Below are 24507 nucleotides of genomic sequence, written 5' to 3' on the forward strand. Positions count from 1 at the left end.
TGTAATGGGGTTAGATTGTCCTTTTCGATTCTGAGAACGATAGAAATGCATCCCCTCTGAGTGTGTTTTATTTATCCCATAGTCTCTGATTGTGATACTGCTGTTTTGTCCCTTTTGTCTCTGAGTGTGAAAATAGTAGATTGTACCCTTTGTCTCTAAGCGTGGTAATGTTAAAATGCTCCGTTTTTATCTCTGAGTGTGAGTGTTGTATTTATTCGAAGTGTGATTCTGATAAATTGGCCTCTTTCTTACTGATTGTGACAATGATTAATTTCCCTTTTGTCTCTGCTCGTTTCCGTTAGTCACTGAGTTTTTCTATGTGAAACGATGTTAAAATATTTCCTTTTATATATTGGTGTGATCATGTTAAACATTCCGTTTGGTGTCCGTGTGTGATGATGTTAAAATTAAACTCCCATTTCTGAATCAGATCATGTTGAATAGCCCCCTGTGTCGGATTGTTAGCATGTTGAATTGTTATTTTGTTTCTGAGTGTATTAATATAGCGTTTTCCTATTGTCTCCGAGTGCGATCATGTTGAAATTAAACACACATTTCTGAGTCAGATTATATTTAATAGCCTCATGTGTCTGATTGTTTACATGTTGAATTGTTCTTTTGTTTCTGAGTGTATTAATATAGAATTGTCCTATTGTCTGCGAGTGTGATCATGTTGAAGTTAAATAGCTCCCTTTGTTTCTGAATGTGACTGTTGTTGAATTGTTCCCATTGTTTTGGAGCGTTATAATATAGTGTTCCCTTTCCTATGTCTGAGCGTGATTATGTTGATGTTTTTCCAATTTTCTCCTGGTATGATTGACATCTTGATATGTTCCATTTATCTGCATCCCATTTGTTCTGACATTAGTTTGTTATGATATAATTTATTGTTTGTTAAAATAAATTTGATTAATTAGGAGATGTTCAAAATTGTTATAACTGCAATATTTGTGTCTGTATCTTAAGATATTGGTTTGTCATCAAGTATAGAAGAGTACTGTTAATGTAGATAGACACCATACATGTAAAAATAAAATAAAAAATAAAAATGAAATACTTGAATGAAGTTTTATCTCCCCAAACTTCATCTTAAAATTTAAATACATTGTAATTGTGATTCATCTGATGAGATGACCTGTGTTTAAGCGTATGCTTAGTGTAAAAAAATCAAAATGCTTATCAACCATTGTTTTGCTATTTTTGGAATAAACTGTTGTGAATTTTGACCATCATTTGGTTTGTGTGTTCGAGTTTAGCTAAATGTAGTGGGAGTATGTTGCTCATCACAATTTCGTGGTCAATATGAAATATTTTCTAGATGCACTTAAATGGGCAGCATAAAGTGGTAGGCTTGCTTTAATCATTGATGTGAAAAAAATAGCTTACCGATGAAGTTTGTGGAAAACATCGTTATCATAAAAGGCACCATAATTTCTTTAATTTCATCCTGAATGGTGTCAACAAATATTGAAATTTTATCGAAAACCCCATTGATAAAAGATATTTTAATATTTGCAAACAGAGGTAAGATAAATCTTAAATATCAAAATAACTCGCATTTTTCATATTTTGTTTTGTTCAACATCAAAAGATGAACAAGCTAGTAGTAAATATTCGACTCAGAAAGTAAATGGTGAAGCTACGGTTGGTTTTGTCGATTTACTCTTATATGTGTTTTAAAACTTCTGGCTAAAGACTACATTTATCTGCCCCCCCCCCTCCCGTTGATATGGATGTTAATGCAGAAAACACAGTATCAATATTTTGTTAAAGTTGTATGAAGGAAAAGAAAGGGATGCTCTTTTTGCATAACGCTGAACATAATTTGACACTGTTTTGCAAAAAATGATAGTATCCAGTGTGAAAATCTCTTTGCTGGTGGAACTGTGTTAATTGGTTGAATGTAGCTCTTTTATGTCTTGACCTCAGGGTCATGTATATCTACTCAATTTTGTGAGATATGGCAAAAGTTAACCTTATGTTTTCTTGTGATTAAATTTTGTGTCTTTGATTGTTCTTCAGCAGCGTTACTTGTTCATTTGGGGCTGCTTTAAAGTGAAAAGCCAGGTTAATATTTATATGAAAAATATAGTAAAAGAACTGTGGTCTTCTAACAATCCATCGCACCCGGAACCATGGTACGCTACTTGGAGCCACTTCCCGCCCAGTCAAGTACAGCCCTTATTGCTTCAGCTATTAATACTACTGTTGCAGTTATATACATATGTCCAAAAGTAGTTCTTTTTATTCTTTATTCTTTATTCATGTAACGTTAAAATGAGCATCTCCTAAGAACGTAGTCTGAAGCTTCTGCGGTAGAACGTCGACTGTTCGTAGCAGAGCTCCAAGAGTGGCAACATCAACGTCCGTACCGTGAGCATTTTTCGACCAATGAAATAGCCGATAACAAATGGATCGAATCGCCTTTGTGAAAAGCTGTCAGCATATTTAACAATATCCTGCTTAAAACGATCTGTGTACCGTGATCTCATTGGATTATTTCGAACCGAGATTACATCCGTAACTTCTTGGCCATTTCCGGATTTCACCTAATTACTTATCCATGAAGACGAGATTTTTACAGCTGATTTTCCCAGGGAATCATATAGGTAATGATACGCTGGGTTGCCGAGGATGCCAGGAAAGATTAAACTACAGCGCATGCAGACATTTATTTATTTGTACTTTTGTTTCAAAAGCTGCATCATGTGCTATTAGGACGGGGTGGTTAAATTTGTTTAGAAACGAAGACAGGCCAGTAAACATGCCCGTAGACTCAACCAGTCTCATGTAATAAACATTTGCTCTCTATTCATCGCGATTCCGGTTAGCGATTTGATGGGTGTCAGAATACGGATACCTGCGGGTATGACGCTGTTACCGGTTTTATTGAGACAGTTCACGGTTTCGACAAAAACTGCACGTTGATTTTTTTAAACCATGAACGAGTCCCTTTAAATTACACATTTTAAGCTGATGGAGTTACATTTTAAGGCTGTTATATAACATCAAGTGAAATCCAAATGATTGAGAATGGCTTTATCGCTGATGCCATTGCATGTTGCGAGCATATCGGTGTGCGATATAGCGGGTTCGCATATGTCCGTGTATGTACATGCGTGTGAGAAATCGTATGGTGTCAGATAGCATCCTTTAGCACTAACCGACGACGTGTGTATAAGTTATTTTAGCAAAAATGCGGAAAAAAATCTGCCACTTCCTTCTGGCCAATTTACAAAAATAATGAAACACATTTTATATTGAACGTCAATTAAAACTATGACAGCTGCAGCTCTTAAACAAATGTTGATATATATTAGTAAACGAATTGTCTTTGAATTCCACGATTTCCACACCAGGTACAAATCAGCTAAAAGCTGTTGTGAGATTGGTTGATTGATATTATAACGCGAAGCTTTCAATTATTAAGGAAAGGTTCGAAAATACAGAAACTTGTGAATGAGTTCGAGTGGCCAAATTATCGATTTTCTAAAAATATTTGGACTGTGCCAGCGGGAGGGGGGTTCACATTAATTATGCTGCCAAATAAGACCAGAATTTCTTTTTATACAGTCGAACCCCGTTGGCTCGAACACCCGGGGGCCATCGAAAATACCTCGAACCTCGAATAATTTGAGCCAAGCGGGAATGCTTTCCTTCAGTATAATGAATCGGTCGTTTACATCAGTTCGAGCTAACAAGGAATTCGAGCCATGCGAGTTCGAGCCAACGGGATTCGACTGTACTTTAAATGTATCTTTTGCTGTAATTAAGGTTTCAAACAGTAAATTAATGATACGATAACTCAGTTCAGATGCATTACTTGGGAAATGTGTTTTGGTCAAAACATGAGCGAGTCCATTGAAACCCTTTTTTGACATTAGTTACATCTAATGTTGTACATTGGTCAATGTCTGTTTAATCAATCAATTCATATATGAGGAAACTATTTTAACTATGGTCAATGTCTGTTCAAACAATTTAATCCATCTTTTTGGAAACAATACACACTTAGGTCAATGTCTGTATAATATTCACTCAATATACATATATAAGGATACGTACATGTATGTTTAATTTCAATATAAACACATTATAAACATCATATTTATTAAATACAAACTGCATGAAAAAATGACACATCGTGTCTATAACTCTATAATCTATATTCTGAATCATTCTATTACACAATTACATTATTTTATTAAACATTCACAAGTAAGAAACCAACTTGTTGGTATATTTCATACACAATCAGCTACTAACATTTCAATTAATAATACACATTCTCATACTCGTCTATTATTTTCTTATAAAACATTATTACACGACTTGTCACTAATGAAAACTGTTAGAATTCAAAATAATTTAAAAGTCAAGTTTCCGTCAAATACTCTCACAGTAATTGAATTGCGCGATATCTGAAATAAAGAATTGTATATGCGTATTGTCAGTATAATGTTATACATTCGAATTATTCTTGAACATTACAATTACTTCACGCCTGATACAAATTTCACTCATAGTTATTGACTGACATGATCTATACTAAGTTGAATACTTTTACGAAATTATTCAAATCAGGTTTGCCATAGTAATTGCAGGTGACAAACAACATCTTCTTCAGTGAACAGTAAGCCACACTCTGTGGCCACTCTATCCCCTCTTCCTTCCCCAGCAGTTGGGTAATCTTGCCGGTGAGCATGTCCAGTAACAGGATGTTGTAACTGCCCCACCCACACATGAGCAGCTGGTTGTCTCCCACGACTGCAAGACCACGTTTGTTTTTCAGTATCGGGTCTTGGTACGACTGGAGGACCTCTATTGAGATGCTCAGCTTGGTTATGGTGTTGGTGCCGCAGTCCGAGACATATATGACGGGAGTTCGGCTCTCCCTGGTCACTGTCAGATAGTTGGGATACTTAAACAAAGGTTTTCCACTGCTGTCTTTGTCCACACTCTTCTTTACCTTTCCTTTCATGTCCATCAACACAACCTTATCTGGGCGGGAGAAGGACACTATCAAGTTGTCATCACAGAAATCTATTCCATAACACTGTCCATCGACTTCAACAACTTCCTGTAGTGTTAAATTTCCCTGAGTAGATACGAATTGTATGTTCTTCATCAAAGGTAGAGTGACGGCTGCCATATCCCCGGGCAGGTGACACAGGTCCCAAGGCTTACTTGGCAGTTTCACCTGGGACACCAGCTTGTTATTCTTGGTGTCCACCAGCTTCAACGAGCAATTAGTTTGATCTACCAGTACGAGCCTGTCCCCGGTCAGGAGGGTCATATTGAATAGCAAGCAGTCACTTCTATCACCTGATGTATTCACTGAAATGTCAGGCTGCCTGCTGAACTTGGCCTGGCTTAGGTCTGCTCTGCTGCTCAAGTGGGCTGAGAGTAAACCTTACCATAAATAAAAAAAATGTTTTGTTTAATCACATTTTAAAATGAATAATAATAATAATAATAATAATAATAATAATAATAATAAATATTTTTATTCAAAATTTTATGATAAATCCTATTGTCGATAGTCTATATATTTCACCGCAATGATATACAAAATGACGTATAATATTATAAGTAGTTGCCTATCTATTTAAAAAAAAAAAGAAAAAAAGTATGCGTCAATTTTCGCATAACATATCATTGAAAACAATGTAATTAAAAAACATCTTAAAGCACACTGGTCAGTTGAGGACATATAATATACAAGATAACTATTTGATCATTTTACTGAAAAATATCTATAACATTACATTATTTTGGGAAATAGTTAGCACTCTTTTTAACGATTCATCAAACAATTCATTTCAACGAAACCTTCTTACAATAGCGCAATGGTCTATAAACATTCACTTTGTGCAGTGTAAAATCGTTTTTGAAATGAGTTCTGTGGACGTTTCTTATGTTGTTAGAACTTGTGTCCAACCAATTTGCTTTTTGTATATTCTATATTATTGTTGTAAATACCGATTATGTTGAAAAAAAGGCAATCAAACATGTTTAAATCAATTAACTTTTATACATATGAACTTTCATTATGTGTTTTTTACCTTTTTAAAAAAGGTTTCAACAAAAAAATATGAATCATCATTGCTGTAGCAGTGATGGTATAAACTGATTAGGGTCAATATGAAGCAATAAAAAGCAAATGTATTTATCAACAACTAATTGGTTTATTAGTGATGCGCTTTGGTCTGGAAGGTTGTATTAGAATGGAGCGAATATTTGCATATTTGGATTTCATGAGGCGCAAGGCCACTAAAATTAATATCTGCAAGTATCCACGAGAGTCGAATACGATATTCCGGATCAAAACGCAATATTAGTTACCCTTATCATGTATATATATATATGATGTGACGTCAGCAGAGAGGAATACAGCCGTGTTGTACTGACAGAAGTTGAATACGGGTTACCGAATTTTACGATATGTATAGCGCCTGGAATTATGACTGTTTTGTAATACCAACACAGCACAGTATATAACATTCAAAAAGATACGCCTTAATGTTTGTAAGTGAGCTATAACAACCCTTAACAAAATGAACTTATAGAAACCATTTAAAGTGTTCATTTATAATCAGTGCTATATTGATAAGATCATGTTTACTATTCAGATTTCAACATTATTTTTGCGAAAATGCATGGAAACCAGTAACATAAGACTGCTGACTTAGATGGCATATTTTTATATTGAAATTTAAAAAATTAAAGTTTTATGCATTTTTCTTAAACCGTGAGTAACGGTTTAAGCCATAAAACCTTAATTTTCGAAAGGAAAAATGAAAATCTGCGATCTGATCTTTTGCCATCAACCTTTTACCATTGGTTTGCAGGTATTTACGCATATATTTGTTCTTTCCAAGATAAAAAAAAAATAAATAAAAACGATAAATCTATGAGAGTGCAGCTTTAAACAAAACTTAACTCTTAACAGTGTTTCGTAACGTCATGGTTAACGTTTCAATACAATACGTTTAAAAATACGTTAGTTTATTTTATATTGCGCAAAAACGAAGTCGGTAAGGTACACTTTCGTTATCAAGCGATTTATAATAAAACATTGAATGCATGCATTTATAACAATCAAAACTTAAACGAACCTTTTCTTCACAAATTAAGAAAGGCGAACTTTTTTCAGCGAAACACGATAGCGTTTTCCCCGGAAAAAGTGACGTTTTATACGAAATTCAAATTAAAAACGTAAAACAAGAGAAAGAAAAAATATGTGTCCGCGAACGTTTTCATAATATGTACTTGAGGTGGAAATTTCATAGCAATGAAAGAACAATTGATGAATATATCGGTTATTATAGCTGGAACGCCACAAAAAAATGACAGACGTCTCAAAATTAACGTCAGTGGTATTTTTTGAAGACTCGTAGTTTCAAAAGATTCCGAATATTGAAAAAGTAAAAACAGTCCCTTACTGGACATATGTTCTTCTATTCGTAAATCAATTTTCAGACACTAACTCGAAAATTCTCTCAGAGTCGCGTCACACCTTAGTTTATTTGGATCTTAATTTTATTTGAGAAATATGATTGTCGTAGTATTTAATTATTTTACTTTGTTAAGTACTTTACAACATAGTTTGTTAATGTACTTTCATCGTTCCTGGTTAGCATGAGTGACGTCAACACGATTTTGAAAACAGATTCATCAACTGCAAATGAAGAAATAAAGAAATGTCAAAAGTGTCTGCGGTTGTACACCGACCTTTCTGTGATACACCTTGCATGTGTTTTTGTTGTTGCTGCAACGTCTCTAGTTGCCGAGGCTGCTGCTCCTTTTGTTGTTGTCGTCCTTGCTGCTCTACCGCTGAAGTTGATTCGCCTGGAAATATGATGGTTATAAAATTTAGTAGAATATATATATATATATACCGTATTGTTATACCTAAACAAGTTTATATCATTCAAAAATATATGCCTTAAGTTTATTTGTATCTCAATTTTATTTGCGAAATATTATTTGTCGAAGTATCTCATTATGCCATTTTTGAAAAGCACTCGGTGAACTTTACAACATGGTTAACGTGACTGGTTAACTTGAGCGACGTCAACAGGCTTTTGAAAACAGACAAATAAACTGCATTACTTAGGAAATGTCAAATTAGTTAGTGGTTGTACGCAAACCTTTCTGTGAAACAGCTTTCATCTGTTTTTGACAGATGTATACAGTGTAATCGTAAGGGAGAGAATCATTTAGAGAACTACACAGTGTAAGGGGGCAGTTTCAGTCAGAGGAGTATAGAGTGTAGTCATAGGGTGCAGTTTTAGTCAGAGAAGTATGCGGTGTAACCATAGGGGGCAGTTTCAGTCAGAAAAAGTATAGGATGTAACCATAGGGGACATTAATATTCAGAAATGTATATTGCGTAACCATAGGGGGCAGTTTCTGTCAGAGAAGTATACAGTGTAACGATAGGGGACAATTTTAGTCAGAGAAGCCTTCGGTGTAACCATAGGGGGCAGTTTCAGTCAAAGAAGAAAACAGTAAAAGCATTGGGGGCAGTTTCAGCAAGAGTATTTTACCATGTTACTACTAGTGACAGTATAAGTCAGAGGAGTTTAGAGTGTAACCATAGTAGGCAGTATCAGTCAGAGAAGTATCCGATTTAACCATAGGGGGCAGTGTCAATTAGAGATGTTTTCAATGAAAGCATTGGGGGCAATTATAGTCAGAGTTTTAAGCGGTGTAACCACACATGCCAGTATCAGTCAGAGAAATTCACAGTGTATTAATAGGGGACAGAATCAGTCAATATACATAAATGGTGCAACCAAAAGGAGCAGTATCAGTCAGAGAAGAATACGGCATAACAATAGGGAAGACAGTGTCAGTCAGTGAAGTATGCTATGTAACCATCTGGGCAATGTCAGTAAGTAAAGTATACTGCTTAACTATAAGGGACAGTATTAGTTAGAGAAGAATACGGCATAACCAAAAGGGAAAGTGTCCGTCAGATAAGTGTACGGTGTACCCGGTAACCATAGGGGCATATTCAGCCCGAGAAGTATACGGTGTAACCATTGGTGACAGTTTCAGGGAGAAAAGTATAATGAAGAAACCATTTTTGGCAGTATTAGCTAGCTAATATATAAAATAGTGTAACCAGTGGGCGCATTGCTAGTTAAAAAAGTATACGATGTAATCAAAGGGGCAGTTTTAGTCAGAGAAGTATAGGCTGTAACAATAGAGGACAGTATCAGTCAGAGATGTATATAATTTTACCATAGGGGGCATAATCAGCTAGAGTAGTATAACGGTGTAGCCATAGGGGCAGTTTCATTCAGAGAAGTATAGGTTGTAACCATAAGGGGCAGTATCAAACAGAAAAGTATATCATTTAATCATAGGGGGCAGAATCAGCTAGAGAAGTATAACAGTGTAATTAAGGGCAGTTTCAGTAATAGAAGTATAGGTCGTAACTATAAGGGCAGTATCAATCAGACAAGTCATTTTACCGTAGAATCAGCTAGATTATCATAACGCTGTAACCATAGGGGACATAATCTGCATGAGTAAAATAACGGTGTAACTATAGGGGCCATAATCAGCTAGAGTAGTACAACGCGTTAACCATAGGGGGCAGAACCAGCTAGAGTAGTACAACGCTTTAACCATAGGGGCCAGAATAAGCTAGAGTAGTACAACGCTTTAACCATAGGGGCCAGAATCAGCTAGAGTAGTACAACGCGTTAACCATAAGGGGCAGAATCATCTAGAGTAGTACAACGCTTTAACCATAGAGGCCAGAATCAGCTAGAGTAGTACAACGCTTTAACCATAGGGGCAAGAATCAGCTAGAATAGTACAACGCTTTAACCAAAGGGGGCAGAATCAGCTAGAGTAGTACAACGCTTTAACCATGGGGGCAGAATCAGCTAGAGTAGTACAACGCTTTAATTATAAGGGGCAGAATCATCTAGAGTAGTACAATGCTTTAACCATAGAGGCCAGAATCAGCTAGAGTAGTACAACGCTTTAACCATAGGGGCCAGAATCAGCTAGAGTAGTACAACGCTTTAACCATAAGGGGCAGAATCAGCTAGAGTAGTAAAACGCTTTAACCATAGGGGCCAGAATCAGCTAGAGTAGTATAACGCTTTAACCAAAGGGGGCAGAATCAGCTAGAGTAGTACAACGCTTTTACCAAAGGGGGCAGAATCAGCTAGAATAGTAAAACGCTGTAACCATAGGGGGCAGCTGCCAATCAGCTACATAAATTTATCGGTGTATTTATAGAGGGCTGTATCAGCTAGATTACTATAATGGTGTAACCATAGGGGGCAGAATCAGCTATAAAAGTAAAACGGTGTAACCACAGGGGGCAGAATCAGCAAGAGTATTATAACGGTTTAACCATAGGGGGCAGAATCAGCAAGAGTAGTATATCAGTGTAACCATAGGGGTCAGAATCAGCTTCAATAGTAAATTGGTGTAACCTTAGGGGACAGAATCAGCAAAAGTAGTATAATGGTGTTACCATAGGGGGCAGAATCAAAGAGAAGTATTACTGTGTAACAATTAGGTGCAGAAACAAAGAAACTAGTATGACGGTGTAACCAAACGGGGCAGAATCAGGAAGAGCAGTATGACGGTGTTGCCATAGGGGGCATAATCAGCAAGAGTAATATAACGGTGTGACCATAGGGGGCAGAATCAGTCAGAAGTAGAATAATGGTGTAGCCATAGGGGGCAGAATCAGCTTGAGTAGTATAACGGTGTAAACTTAGGGGGCGGACTCAGTCAGAAGTAGAATAACGGTGTAACCATAGGGGGCAGAATCAGCTAGAGTTGTTTAACTGTGTAACCATTGAGGGCAGAATCAGGTAGAGCAGTATATGGGTGTTAACATATGGGGCAGAATCAGAAAGAGTAGTAGAACGGTGTTACACAGGGGGCAGAATCAGCAAAGTTGTATAACTGTATAACCATAGGGGCATAATCAGCCAGAGTAGTATAACGGTGTAAAAACCATAGGGGGTATAATCAGTCAGGGTAGTAGAACAGTGTTACCATAGGCAGCAGAATCAGCTAGAATAGTATAACGGTATAACCATAGGGGCAGAATCAGCCAGAGTTGTTTAACTGTGTAACCATTGAGGGCAGAATCAGGTAGAGCAGTATATGGGTGTAAACATAGGGGGCAGAATCAGAAAGAGTAGTAGAACGGTGTTACACAGGGGGCAGAATCAGCACAGTAGTATAACAGTATAACCATAGGGGCAATCAGTCAGAGTAGTATAATGGTGTTAAAACAGTCAGGGTAGTATTACGGTGTTACCATAGGCGGCAGAATCAGCTAGAATAGTATAACGGTGTAACCATAGTGGGCAGAATCTGCAAAAGTGGTATATCGGTGTAACCAACGGGGGCAGTTTTAGCCAGAAAAGAACTGCGTACCCAGAAACCATAGGGGGCAGTGTCAGCCAGAGAACAGGGGTTTTTTGCCCATTTTGGAAAAAAAGACTCTAGACATTTTGGGGAAATATGCATTGTGAGATATGTCCAAATTGTGAAATTTTACAGTCAAAGAACAAGCTTCCTTACAGTCTCCTGCGAATGTGGAAATTATTAAATATTAGTTTCTTTTCCCTTTTAAATGAACTGAAAGGGCTGAAATATCAAACCTTGGAGTGTACATATCTATTGCAATAAATTATGGCATATAATAATTCACATGATCTCTGGATGTGACGAAACTCAATGATTTCTGAATTCAGGCCAGCATTTTTTAATAATATGGTTTACGGGAGCACCGACCCTTTTTTGTCAAAACCAAATAAAAACAAGAGCCGTCGTAAGAGCTCGACTGCGCCGCTTTGACTGAGAATACAATAACGATGTAATAATACCAAGTTTGGTCTCTTTATGTCAAACCTAACTAAAATTATTCGATACAGAAGGTGACTTTGATGCTGCCCTCCCACCAGCCCGCCCAAGCAATGTCACAAGTCATTCAAATAACTTGATTTCCAATTACGAAGATGTGGTTAAGAATATACAAATATGCCTTTCAAAAGAAATTTAAAAAAAACAAGGGCCATAATTTGTATTTAGGCTTAAAAAGGAGTTATGTTTCTTGTTGTTAGATGGTCGTAAATAATTTTGAATTTTGTTAAGTGCATTAAATGAACGGTATAGAAGTTTTTTATTAAAATCCCAACTTGCCCTTAACTTTTACTTGCCTAAAACTTTAACTTAAGTCAATCAGGAACCATAACTTGTATTAAGGATATGGATTTATGTAACCCTTATGGGTGATGGTCCTGAACAATTGTGTGAAGTATTAAGTCAATTGAATTAAGGGTATAGAAATTATTCAACAATATCCCAACCTGCCCTAAAACTTTAACCTAAGTTCCATAGTCAATCAGGGGCCATAATTTGTATAAAAGATAATATGGAGTTATCTAACCTCATTATGTGATGGCTCTGAACATTTGTGTGAAGTATTAAGTCAATTGAATGAATGGTATTGGAGTTTTAAGTGAAAATCCCAACTTGCCCTAAAACTTTAACCTGCCCTAAAACTTTAACCTAAGTCAATCAGGGGCCATAACTTGTATTTAGGATAATATGGAGTTGTGTAACCTCACTGTGTGATGTGCCTGAACAACTGTGAGAAGTATTAAGTCAATTGAACAAAGGATATAAAAGTAATTAATAAATATTCCAACTTGCCCTAAAACTTTAACCTAAGTTCCATGGTCAATCAGGGGCCATAATCTGTGTAAAGAATAATATGGAGTTATCTAACCTCATCATGTGATGGCCCTGAACAACTGCGTGAAGTATTAAGTCAATTGAATGTAGGGTATTTGACTTATAAGTGAAAATCCCAACTTGCCCTAAAACTTTAACCGGACGCCGACGCTGAGGCGAGTAGAATAGCCCACATATTCTTCAAATAGTCGAGCTTATAAAAGGGCTAACATATCATACCTTGGGGTGTACATATCTATTGCAATAAATCTTGACAGATAATAATTCACATGATCTCTGAATGTGACGAAATTCAATGATTTCTTAATTCTGATAATTATCCCCAACACTTTACATCACATGATTTTTTTTTAGAATTTTGAATGAACCAGTAAAGGTAAAAAAACTTTCATAAGATATACAAATTTAAAAAAAAAAGGATTTTTTTTTTTTTTTTTTTTTTTTTGGCAGATTGGGAAAGATAATATATTTTGCATTGGGAACGGGTCGGATAGTCGGACCTGTGTATACTTTAGAAAAAGTCCCAGAGATGTACTCAGTGTTGCCATTGTGGGCAGAATTAAATACAAAAATATATGGTGTAACCCTTGGCAGCAATATCAGTCAGAGAAGAATACTGCTTAACCATAGGGGGCAGTATCAGCCAGAGAAGAGTAATGTTTAGCCAAAGGGGGCAGTTCCAGTCAGAGAAGAGTAATGTTAAGCCATAGGGGCAGTTCCAGTCAGAGAAGAGTACCGTTTAGCCATAAGGGTCAGTATCAGCCAGAGAAGAGTAATGTTTAGCCAAAGGGGGCAGTTCCAGTCAGAGAAGAGTAATGTTAAGCCATAGGGGCAGTTCCAGTCAGAGAAGAGTACCGTTTAGCCATAAGGGTCAGTATCAGCCAGAGAAGAGTAATGTTTAGCCAAAGGGGGCAGTTCCAGTCAGAGAAGAGTAATGTTAAGCCATAGGGGCAGTTACAGTCAGAGAAGAGTACCGTTTAGCCATAAGGGTCAGTATCAGCCAGAGAAGAGTAATGTTTAGCCAAAGGGGGCAGTTCCAGTCAGAGATGTGTACATATGTTGTTATCATAAAAATTGCATCCCATGATACAAATTATGTAAAAATACAGTAAAGATAACAATATCATACAAAACAAATAACAAAAAGGCACTGATATGTTTATAATAATAGACCTTATATAATTAACAACGTCTGACCGAAACTGTCGTCTATACTAGCAATAAAATGATGCAGATACCTTCGTATCATAATTATACTAAATATATGGAACAATCTCTTAAGAGTATCAGTCAGAGAAGTAAATGGTGTTACAATTGTGTGTAGTATAAGTCAGAGAAGTATACAGTGTAACCATAGGGGGCAGTATCAGTCAGATAAGTATACAGTGTTACCATAGGGGGCAGTATCAGTCAGAGGAGTATATGGTGTAACCAAAGGGGGCTCTATCAGCTAGAGAAGTATACGTTGTTACCATTTGGGCAGTATCAGTCAGAGAAGTATACGGTGTTACCATTGGGGACAGTATCTGTTTGAGGAGTATTCAGTGTAACCATAGGGGGCAATATCAGTCAGAGAAGTATACAGTGTAACCACAGGGGACAGTATCAGTCAGAGACGTATACAGTGTAACCATTGTGGGCAGAAGTAGACAGAGAAGTAGATGGTGTAACCATTGTGGCAGTATCAGTCAGAGAAGAAGGCGGTGTAACCATTGTGGCAGTATCAGTCAGGGAAGTAGACGGTGTAACCATAGGGGCAGTATCAATGAGAGAAGTATACAGTGTTACCATAGTAGGCAGTATCAGTCAGAAAATTATACGGTGTTACCATTGGGGCAGTATCTGTCAGAGAAGAATACCGTGTGACCATTGGGTGTAGATTCTGTCAGAGAAGTATACAGAGATTACATTGGGGCAGTATTAGTTAGAGAAGTATACAGTGTAACAATAGGGCAGTATCAGTCAGATAAGTATACGGTATAACCATAGGGGCAGTATCAGTCAGGGAAGTATACGGTGTAACCATTTGGGCAATATCTGTCAGAGAAGTATACGGTGTTACCATTGGGGCAGTATCAGTCAGAGAATAATACAGTGTTACCATGGGGGATATTATCAGTAAGAGTTACTGGAAATATATTGAAGTAACCACTGAGGGCAGTATCAGTAATAGAAGAATACGGTGTTACACTTTCGGCAGTATAAGTCAGAGAAGTATAAAGAAGTAACTATTGAGGGCAGTGTAAATCATAGAAGAATACGGTTTTACTATTGGGGCAGTATCTGTCAGAGAAGTATAAAGAAAAAATCCTTGTGGGCAGTATCAGTTAGAGAAGTATAATGAAGTTACCATCGAGGGCAGTATCAGTCAGAGAAGTAGACGGTGTAACCATTGGGGCAGTATCAGTAAGAGAAATACAATGAAGTTACCATTGAGGACTGTATCATTCAGAGAAGTATACGGTGTAATCATTTGGGCAGTATAAGTCAGAGAAGTATACGGTGTAACCATTGGGGCAGTTTCAGTCAGAGAAGTATACGGTGTAACCATTGGGGCAGTTTCAGTCAGAGAAGTATACGGTGTAACCATTGGGGCAGTTTCAGTCAGAGAAGTATACGGTGTAACCATTGGGGCATTTTCAGCCAGAGAAGTATACGGTGTAACCATTAGGGCAGTATCATTCAGAGAAGTATACGGTGTAACCATTGGGGCAGTATCATTCATAAAAGTATACGGTGTTACTAAAGGGTGCAGTATCAGTCAGAGAATATCAGTATACGATGTACCCGGTTACCATAGTCAGCTAGAGAAGTATAATGTGGGCATATTAGGTAGAGAGAATAATGGTGCAACCATAGGTGGCAATGTCACTCTAAAACGTAAACAGTGTAACCGTAGGTGGCAGTAGCATTCAGAGAAGTAAGCGGTGTAACAATAGATGGCAGCTTCAACCAGAGAAATATATGGTGTTACAATGGTAGGCAATGTTAGTTACAGAAATATTCGGTGTAATCCTAGGGGGCAGTATCAGTCAGAGAAGTGTACAGTGAGGTTTTAAGGCATATATACATGTTTGTGGTTTGTTATCTTATAGAAATTGCATACTGGTTATGATAACAAAAGGATACCCAAAAGATATAAAAAAAACTGCTGATATGTTTAAACGAATAGATATAATGTATTAAATACTCTCTGCCTGATACTTCCGCCTATGTCAGCAATGCTACCATAAAGAAACCTGCTATCATAATAAATATCAATATATATAGATATATATATAAAACAATCTCTGACTGATATTATCAACTATGATGCAACGATGTAACAGAGAGACCTTTTGATAACAGATATAAATTTAGCATACAATCTCTAACTAGTATTGTTGCCAATGACAATAAAACACAGAGACCTTCTAATGGCATATATAAATATTGCAAAGAATATATCTCAGACCGATACTGCCGTCTATGAAAGCAACAATCAATCATTCCGAAATGTTTGTACCATCTTAAAAAAGTGATAATGTAAACTACTTGGCATTGATGCTATGTTTAAAACAAACACATGTTGTGTGTATACAAAGACGCTTCAATTGAAACACCATAGATGATTAATTTAATATTTAAAAAACCGCACAAATGATTCCTCACAAACACAACGCACATTACGAATTCGTGCTTAAGCTGAAAGTAACATACTACACGTACACACAAGAGCAAGCACACACATACCCAGGGCATACATACAAGCAAACACAACACACAAATCACACAAAACATACAAACACACCCACTTGCACGTACTCACATACATATAACTCAACTATAAACATACACACCTAAGCACACATCGCACAAAACATACAGACACAGACACGTGCACGCACTCACATGCACACAACGCAAGTACAAACATACACACATAAGCACACATCGCGCGCTCGCACACACGTACGCACACACACGCACACACACACAAACAAACACCAAACACACGTTCAAGCAAACACACCCACATATTGCATACATCGCACAAACCCAATATGCATAAATATTCTAAAAGGCACATAGCACATGTTCACACATACAAACCCATGGCACAATCGCACAAAACGTTCACGCATAACAACCGTACAAACATACACACCAACGGGTGACTCATATATCTTTTAAAACGCACTAACACTAACACATACTCGCATTCCCAGACACAACATACCTTTAAACATATTCACTTACGAAAAAATCTCACAAACCCACATTCGTACATGCATTTGAGTCACACATGCAAACACGCACGCACGCACGCACGCACGCACACACACACACACACAAACACACACAATTGTGAAAAAACCTCTGTTAAGGAAACTGATATAATATATATAATCCCAATTTATTGGGGCATTGAAATCGGAAACAACATGTTTTATATTATTTCAAAATATATTGAATTTAACCTGGAGTAAGGATGGCAATAAAGTAACATGGTGTTAACCGAAACAAAAATTAAACGTGAAACCTTACTGATATCGTGAAACCTTACTGTGATATAATTGCTTTGTGTTGCTTACCTGGCCGCTGAGGTTGTTTCTGCTGGTCTGCCAAATCTGACGCCACCTGGTCAACTCTGCCAATTGCTGTGTTTGAGTACAGAAGCTGTCCCGTTGCTGGGTCCCTACTGAATTTGGAGTGTGGAACTTTACCCCTTCTCCTGATGTCATCAAGTGATGACTGGAGACCGACTAACTCTTTGATCGCCCTTGTTCCAGATACAAACAGCTGGTTGTTGTTGACCTCCTTAGCTTGTAGCTCGGCCTTGAGCTTCTCAGTGGCAGTTTTCATGTCTAGACAGTTTGCTTTCATTTCATTTAGCAGCGTCTCGTATTCCCGTTTCTTCCGATCAATTTCTTCCAGTAACTCTTTCTCCCTCTTATCCAATAACTGGTTGATCTCATGTCTGAATTTTCGAAGCTCATTAATATTGGTAAGACTTTCCTCTTCAACTGATTTCATGTTCGCTTGTATGAACGATAAATAGTTTTCAATGTCACTGACCATCTGCACAATACCTGTTTTCAGACTTTTGTATTCTGCACCCTCTTTGTATTGTTTTGCCAATTGAGAAATTTTCTTTACTTCACAAGAGCGATGTTCTTTATAATCAACTACGCTTTCTCCACACAGAAGTGCTTCATGGTTGGGACAGTAATACTTTATAAACTCATTCGCATGGAACTGACATGTCTCTGTAAACGTCTCATCCTCACTTTCAGCATGGAATGAGGAAGGCATACTGCTCTTGTCCTGGAGGACGTGGCTCTTGGTCAGCTTCATGTTCCTGTGTACTCGGGCGCAAGTGGAACACAAAAACTCCTTGCAGACGGTACAGAAGGCATCAGGAAGGATTCTCTTCCCATCTTCAGCACATGGCTGACAATAAGTGTGGTCATGGGACGACCCTGTAGCCTCGGGCTCGATTCTCCCTGGAACTGCATCCATCCTGTGTTCAAAAACATTTTTTAATTGTCAAATATACTTTTTGCTAATTTCGTTCTTATTGTGGAATGGTCTTTAATATAAAAAAACAACATATTCTCATGGTCAAATTAACACTTGGCTAATCCAGTTCTTTACGAGGTATAGTCTTTATTATAAGTAAAACTAACTTCTGTTTGATGGTAGAAAATGATTATTAAATTGGAAACACTAACGGTTCCTGAGGCGTTGCTCCATCCATCTATTCATCCATCCCATCTATTCATCCATCCATCCATCCATCCATCCATAATCCATCCATACATCCATCCATTAATGTCAAACCCCTACTCTGGGGACCTACACATTAAGCTGCAAGAATGTCAGTAAAAGTTGTGAAAGAAACAGTACTTTATTAAAAACAAAGTTAAAATAAGGAGGTACAGATAAGGTTTAAAAAGTACCTAAACCATCAAAGCGACCAGCGTTGAAAACACAAACTACAATATTTCAGAATGAAAGGTGGCCAAAATGTTTTTCGGACGGTCCAATACCCCAAATAGTTGTGAGCCTTTTTATTCGTTTCTGGTGAAGCCGGGCTGCACGTTCTAATTTTTGACCCCAAAATCAGGTCCATATAAATAGATGCCAATAGTCTTTATAAGATATTTATGATGGCCACATATAAACATAACAATGCCTACTGATATAAAAGTTTTTCTGAACGCCAATTATTGTGGCTATCCCAAATGTGCACTCACTAAATTTAAATCCTGGCACCGCCCCTGAGAGAAAAATACTATTTTATACTTACTTTTGTTGACTGTTGGAAGCCAGTCCGTTCCGATAGTTACTTGAATATCTTAAGTACACAACTCATTACTTTCAAATGTGGTTGTCGCCAATGATTTTAATATTCGCTGTTTGGAGAGAGAGGGAGAGTCAACGTAATTAATGTGACTTCAAAACCGAAAGTAGCAACTTTCTTGATAAGAAATAAGGGAGGTTATCATGTCATGGGTATTGCTAAAACCCGGTATCCGGTATCCGATTATGTTGATACCGGGTAGAGTGATCAATAGTTTTAGTCCAGAATAATAAATATTCTGGTTTTCCAAAGCTAATCCTCCGATACAAACAAAATTATACCGTTTTAATATACACACGTTACTTCGGAAACAATAGAGTAAGAGGTCTGTTATATGAATTTCAATATGAGCTCGAAATTCACCTTTTATATTTACCGGCATAGCAAAATTCAGTTACATGAATTCCTTGCTATATATATTAGATCAGATGATCGATACCGGTATCACAAGGTCCGATACTTATTCTTAATAAAAGTCATGGTTATCGGATAACGATCGTTGGTATTATAGGCATATTTTAAGGTTTTGAAAATACTATTTTAAACTTCATTTTGTTGACTGTTGAAAGCAAGTCCTTTTTGATAGTTTCTCGAATATCTTAAGTATACAGCTCATTTCATTCTAATGTGGTTGTCGCCAATGATTTTAACATTTGCTGTTTGGAGAGAGAGAGAGAGTCAACGAATTTTAGGCGTCTTCAAAAACGAAAGTAGCAACTTTATTGATAAGGGAGGTTATCCAATTTAAATTATTTGAAATGAGGTTCTTGTCATTATTTAAACAAAACAAAAACAATCGATTTTGTTTTAATTCTTAATTAAAGCAAAATTCAAAGTAAGAGTGAATAATCTATTCTTCACTTGACTTAAACCATACACATAATAATGTATTGATTTAAACAATAAAATTGCAATGTCATTATTATTCTTCATACTCTACATTGTATGCGTTTCTTAACAACCTTCTTTGTGTATGTTGTATGCAAAGTTGAAAACCCTTCTTTGCCAATGTTGTATGCGTTAGTCTATTTCTTTGTTGTATGCATTTCATTCTGCACCAACGCCGTGAAATACATGTATGTTAAACATTATTATTAAGATTGAAATTTAGAATGCAAGATTGGTTGTGTACGGGGTTCTACCAACACAATATAACGGAAGTCTATAATGAAAACTGATTGTTTGATATATGTTACGATATTTTTCCGTTTATCTAATGCCATAAAAGTTAATTACATTTATCTCGATTTTACTCATGTTTAGTATGATTTACAATTGATAATTTCTTCAATTTCATAAAAAAATAAGTAATACTTTGCCATTGAATTTTACATTAAGAGTTAAGCATCAGCTGGCTCTTAATAACTGTTCATGCAAAACTTGTTCAAGCATCTAATTATCCATTGGGAAATGTGCTTAGTTTGAAAATAAAATATGAGATAGAATACTTTAAATAGGTTGATTTGAATATTTATGTCATTAGAATATTATATAATTACTTACCTACGGGCTTGTTATAAAATTGTTTATCTTTGTCTTTTAATTGATTTAATAACCAAATTAAACTATGCTATGTATATTTATATTCATATTTTACAAACCATACTTGGGTCGACCTACAGTGGAAGTCTATTCTGAAAACTGATTGGCTGAAGGCTTGCCTGACGCTCGGCATTTAAATTGTAGTTCTTGGTAAAATGGTGTATTCAACCCAGGAATGTTGTATCTCGTGTATCGGTGCTTTAAACCGAGCACGTTAAAAAACCAAAGGGTCTCTTCGCAAAGAGCTAGGGTAACGCACCCGGATCTCTTGTATCATATTCTGTTTCTCAAAGTCTTCCAGGGTCTGGATTTGACTGCGAATTGCTATCTCTTTTATCTCATGTCACTTATGGCATTTAAACACAATTTAAGTCGGGATGGTGCCACGGCGGGGACAAGCCATAATGCAGCCTACAGGCACGGGCAGACATTGATAAACTCAAATGATCAAACAAAAACCATACTTGGACTGGTTTTTTATCTACTTAAAAGCCGAATGAATCATTTTCTTGAAGTTATCTTTCTTCAGACGATTTCTTCACTTTTTTATTTCCGACTTCAGCTTTTTTAAGTAAGTGCGTGGATTCCTTATGGACCATTCACGTTGTTTTACAGTAGGTATTCAATATAAGACAATTAATTTTTCCTGAAATTAGATTTTTTTCTGCTGATCAATTTTATACTGTTTAATCATTTACTTTAGAGGTTTTTTTCATTTTATGATACTCAACTGTTGACTGTGACACTCGGCGAAATTATTTGCAGCTGACAAAGGCACTTATAGTTTCCTATTTACATAGTTAACTTATTATTGCCATTCGAATGAATTGAATTTTCAACTGACTGTATTGAAAATGAACACATCTCAGTCGTTTTTCACTCCCAACCTAAGCCCTGTGTCGATGCTGAGGGTTCATGTAACCGCCCGTGCGGCTACCATAACTCGTTAAATAAGACAGGTCGGATACAGTTGAAAAAAGGGTATAGCAATGCCTGTTCTGATTTTTGTACATGTTTCACTGTTGTAATATTAGTTGTTACCAATACACATGTTGTGACATAGATTGAGCATGGTCATATAAGAAAAGGGTCATGACAAGATCTGTACAGTTCGAGGATGTGAGGATCATATCAATCCTTGAACAATTCATGTCGATGGTGCGGGGCGTATAGTCTAAAATAAAAGACATGTTATACGCGATTCTTCTAATCCCTAACGTACGTGAGGGATTTACCATATCAAAAATTGTAATAAATATGTAAACGATCAATTAATTTGACTACAGTGGATTCAATCAGCGGTAAAAGGCCCAGTTAAAGCCCTCTATAAGTCCTCCTCCCTCCAAACAATGAAAAAAAAAGAAATAAAGAAAAAAATCTGTATACCATGTCCTCTTACCACTTATGCGATCTGAGTATCCTGCTGTGCAGTTTTGGGGGTTTTATTATAAAAAATCACACAAATGGACCCTAAATGGCCCTGAGCCAATCCAAAAATGCACAGGAAATTGGCCCCTATTTTGACACCAGTGCAATTAGCAAGAGATGCACAGCAGAGGATTATCTTGCCAAACATATTACAGTGGGGGTATTCCAACATGTGTTCAAAGCAATATCTGGGACATTTGTAAATTGTCAAAGTTGATTAATCATTCGACGTGTTTTTGTACTGAGCAGGCACGTTACAGATATTAAAAAAATACCGTAAATACGAAATGTACGTATGATTACTATCTCGCCCCCTATTATGGCAAGTGAACACATCTTTTTATGATAAATGTACAGTAACTTACTCGTAGTATTGAACGATTTGTTTACGGATGAATGCCCATTTCCTTTGAGCGTTTCCATTTCGTGTAGACTTAATTCTGCCGAATATGCTTTTCATTCTGCAAATCGAAACAGGTGGAGTAGACCCGTCACGTGAATAAACAGACGTTTAAAAACGAAATTATAAACTTCCTGTCAAAGGGAACTTACTGTGTAAGGCAACATATGTTCTTGTTTTTCCGTTGTTTGCCCTTGACGGTGTTTGTGCAATTATTCCTATGATTACAGATGTGGAACACACTTAGAATGATTAGATATTCTTTAAAACAATAGTCAGATGACATTAATTAAAATCTTAATGATTTTAATGTGTGAAGTGATCGCAGCGAAAGGGACCTTCCTAATCATTAAGCTATTAGATCTGACTTCGAATACAACATCTTTTGCTGATATAATAGTGTCAAAACAAAATCTGACACAGGGAATTCTCGGTTTTCAACATTTATTCATCCTTTTTAGAATATTAAAAACATTGAATTAATATTTATAAATCTTATATTAGGGGCGTATTGTCGCTGTAATGTAGCATTAAGTGCTCGTAATGTCTTTGCTAATACAGGAATTATGGGACGTAATGTCACTGGTGGTGCAGCATTAAGGGCTCGTAATGTCATTGCTGATGCAGGAATTATGGGGCGTAATGTCACTGATGGTGCAGCATTAAGGGCTCGTAACGTCATTGGTGGGGCAGCATTAAGGGCTCGTAATGTCACTGGTGGTGCAGCATTAAGGGCTCGTAATGTCACTGGTGGTACAGCATTAAGAACTCGTAATGTCACTGATGATGCAGCATTAAGGGCTCGTAATGTCACTGATGATGCAGCATTAAGGGCTCGTAATGTCACTGGTGGTGCAGCATTAAGGGCTCGTAATGTCACTGGTGGTGCAGCATTAAGGGCTCGTAATGTCACTGGTGGTACAGCATTAAGGGCTCGTAATGTCACTGCTGGTGCAGCATTAAGGGCTCGTAATGTCACTGCTGGTGCAGCATTAAGGGCTCGTAATGTCACTGATGGTGCAGCATTGAGGGCTCGTAATGTCACTGCTGGTGCAGCATTAAGAGCTCGTAATGTTGTGGTGGTGCAGCATTAAGGGCTCGTAATGTCACTGGTAGTGCAACATCAGGACTCGTAATATCACTGTTGGCGCAGCATTAATGGTTCGTAATGTCATTGCTGATGCAGGAATTATGGGGCGTTATGTCACTGATGGTGCAGCATTAAGCGCGCATAATGTCACTGAAAGTGTAGCATTTATGGGGCGTTATGTTCCTGAGGATGTAACGTACAACAACATATGTTGCATTATTCAGGTGGCCATTTTGCAGATTCACCAGATGGCTGAGTTCATACACATAAAGGTGTCCGTTTCGCATATTTATTCGTTAGCCGAGGTCGTGCAAACAGGCGGCCGTTTTGTACATTCACCTAATGGCCGAGGTCATACAAACAATTGGCAGTTCCGCACGTTCGTCCGTTGGTCGGGGCAAACACCTAGATGGCCGTTTCGCACATACACCCGATGGCCGAGGTCAAACAAAAAGATGGCAGCTCAGCACATTCACCAGGGCAATAAACAGGTGATTTCCGTCTTAATAGTGATACAGATGGAAAAAAAAAACTGACACCATGGCAACACACATGGGATATTCCGACACCAGGACAATACACCAGAGAATATCCTACACATCGGATTCACATGAGGGATGCTCCAACATCAGGGCTATAAGCAGGGGTTTATCAAACGTCAAACAATACAAAGTGGTTTCTCCGACACCAGAACAGATCCAAGATGATGTCTTGTAAAGAGGACAATACATAGGGCATTCTTCAACCTCGAGCAATACAAAGGGGTTTTCCGACTCCACCTGGGCAATCAATACAAAGATTATGCTCCAACACAAAGGCAATACACAGGTAATAATCCAACACAAGGGCAATACACAGGTGGTGCTCGAACACAAGGGCAATACACAAGTAATGCTCCAACACAAGGACAATACACAGGTGATGATCCAATACCAGGGCAATACACACGTG

General features: G+C 37.3%; 3 protein-coding genes across 3 annotated transcripts in view; 1 reads left to right on the forward strand and 2 right to left on the reverse strand.

The window, feature by feature from the left end:
- The window catches only part of LOC128217328 (uncharacterized), a 123173-nt gene that overhangs the window by 21762 nt on the left and 76904 nt on the right, over positions 1-24507 (reverse strand). The window lies entirely within an intron of this gene.
- Positions 4067-19200, reverse strand: LOC128217326 (E3 ubiquitin-protein ligase TRIM33-like). Its single transcript, XM_052924410.1, has 4 exons — positions 19043-19200; positions 17325-18253; positions 7735-7851; positions 4067-5412 (listed from the first exon to the last, which is right to left on the reverse strand). The coding sequence occupies exons 2-4, from the start codon at positions 18250-18252 to the stop codon at positions 4544-4546; spliced, it is 1914 nt and encodes a 637-aa protein (XP_052780370.1). The 5' UTR covers position 18253; positions 19043-19200; the 3' UTR covers positions 4067-4543.
- On the forward strand, positions 23033-23560 carry LOC128216286 (uncharacterized). The gene has a single exon (XM_052922852.1). The coding sequence runs from the start codon at positions 23033-23035 to the stop codon at positions 23558-23560; it is 528 nt and encodes a 175-aa protein (XP_052778812.1).

This window comes from Mya arenaria, chromosome 14 (assembly GCF_026914265.1).
Source record: "Mya arenaria isolate MELC-2E11 chromosome 14, ASM2691426v1".
NCBI classification, from domain to species: Eukaryota; Metazoa; Mollusca; class Bivalvia; order Myida; family Myidae; genus Mya; species Mya arenaria.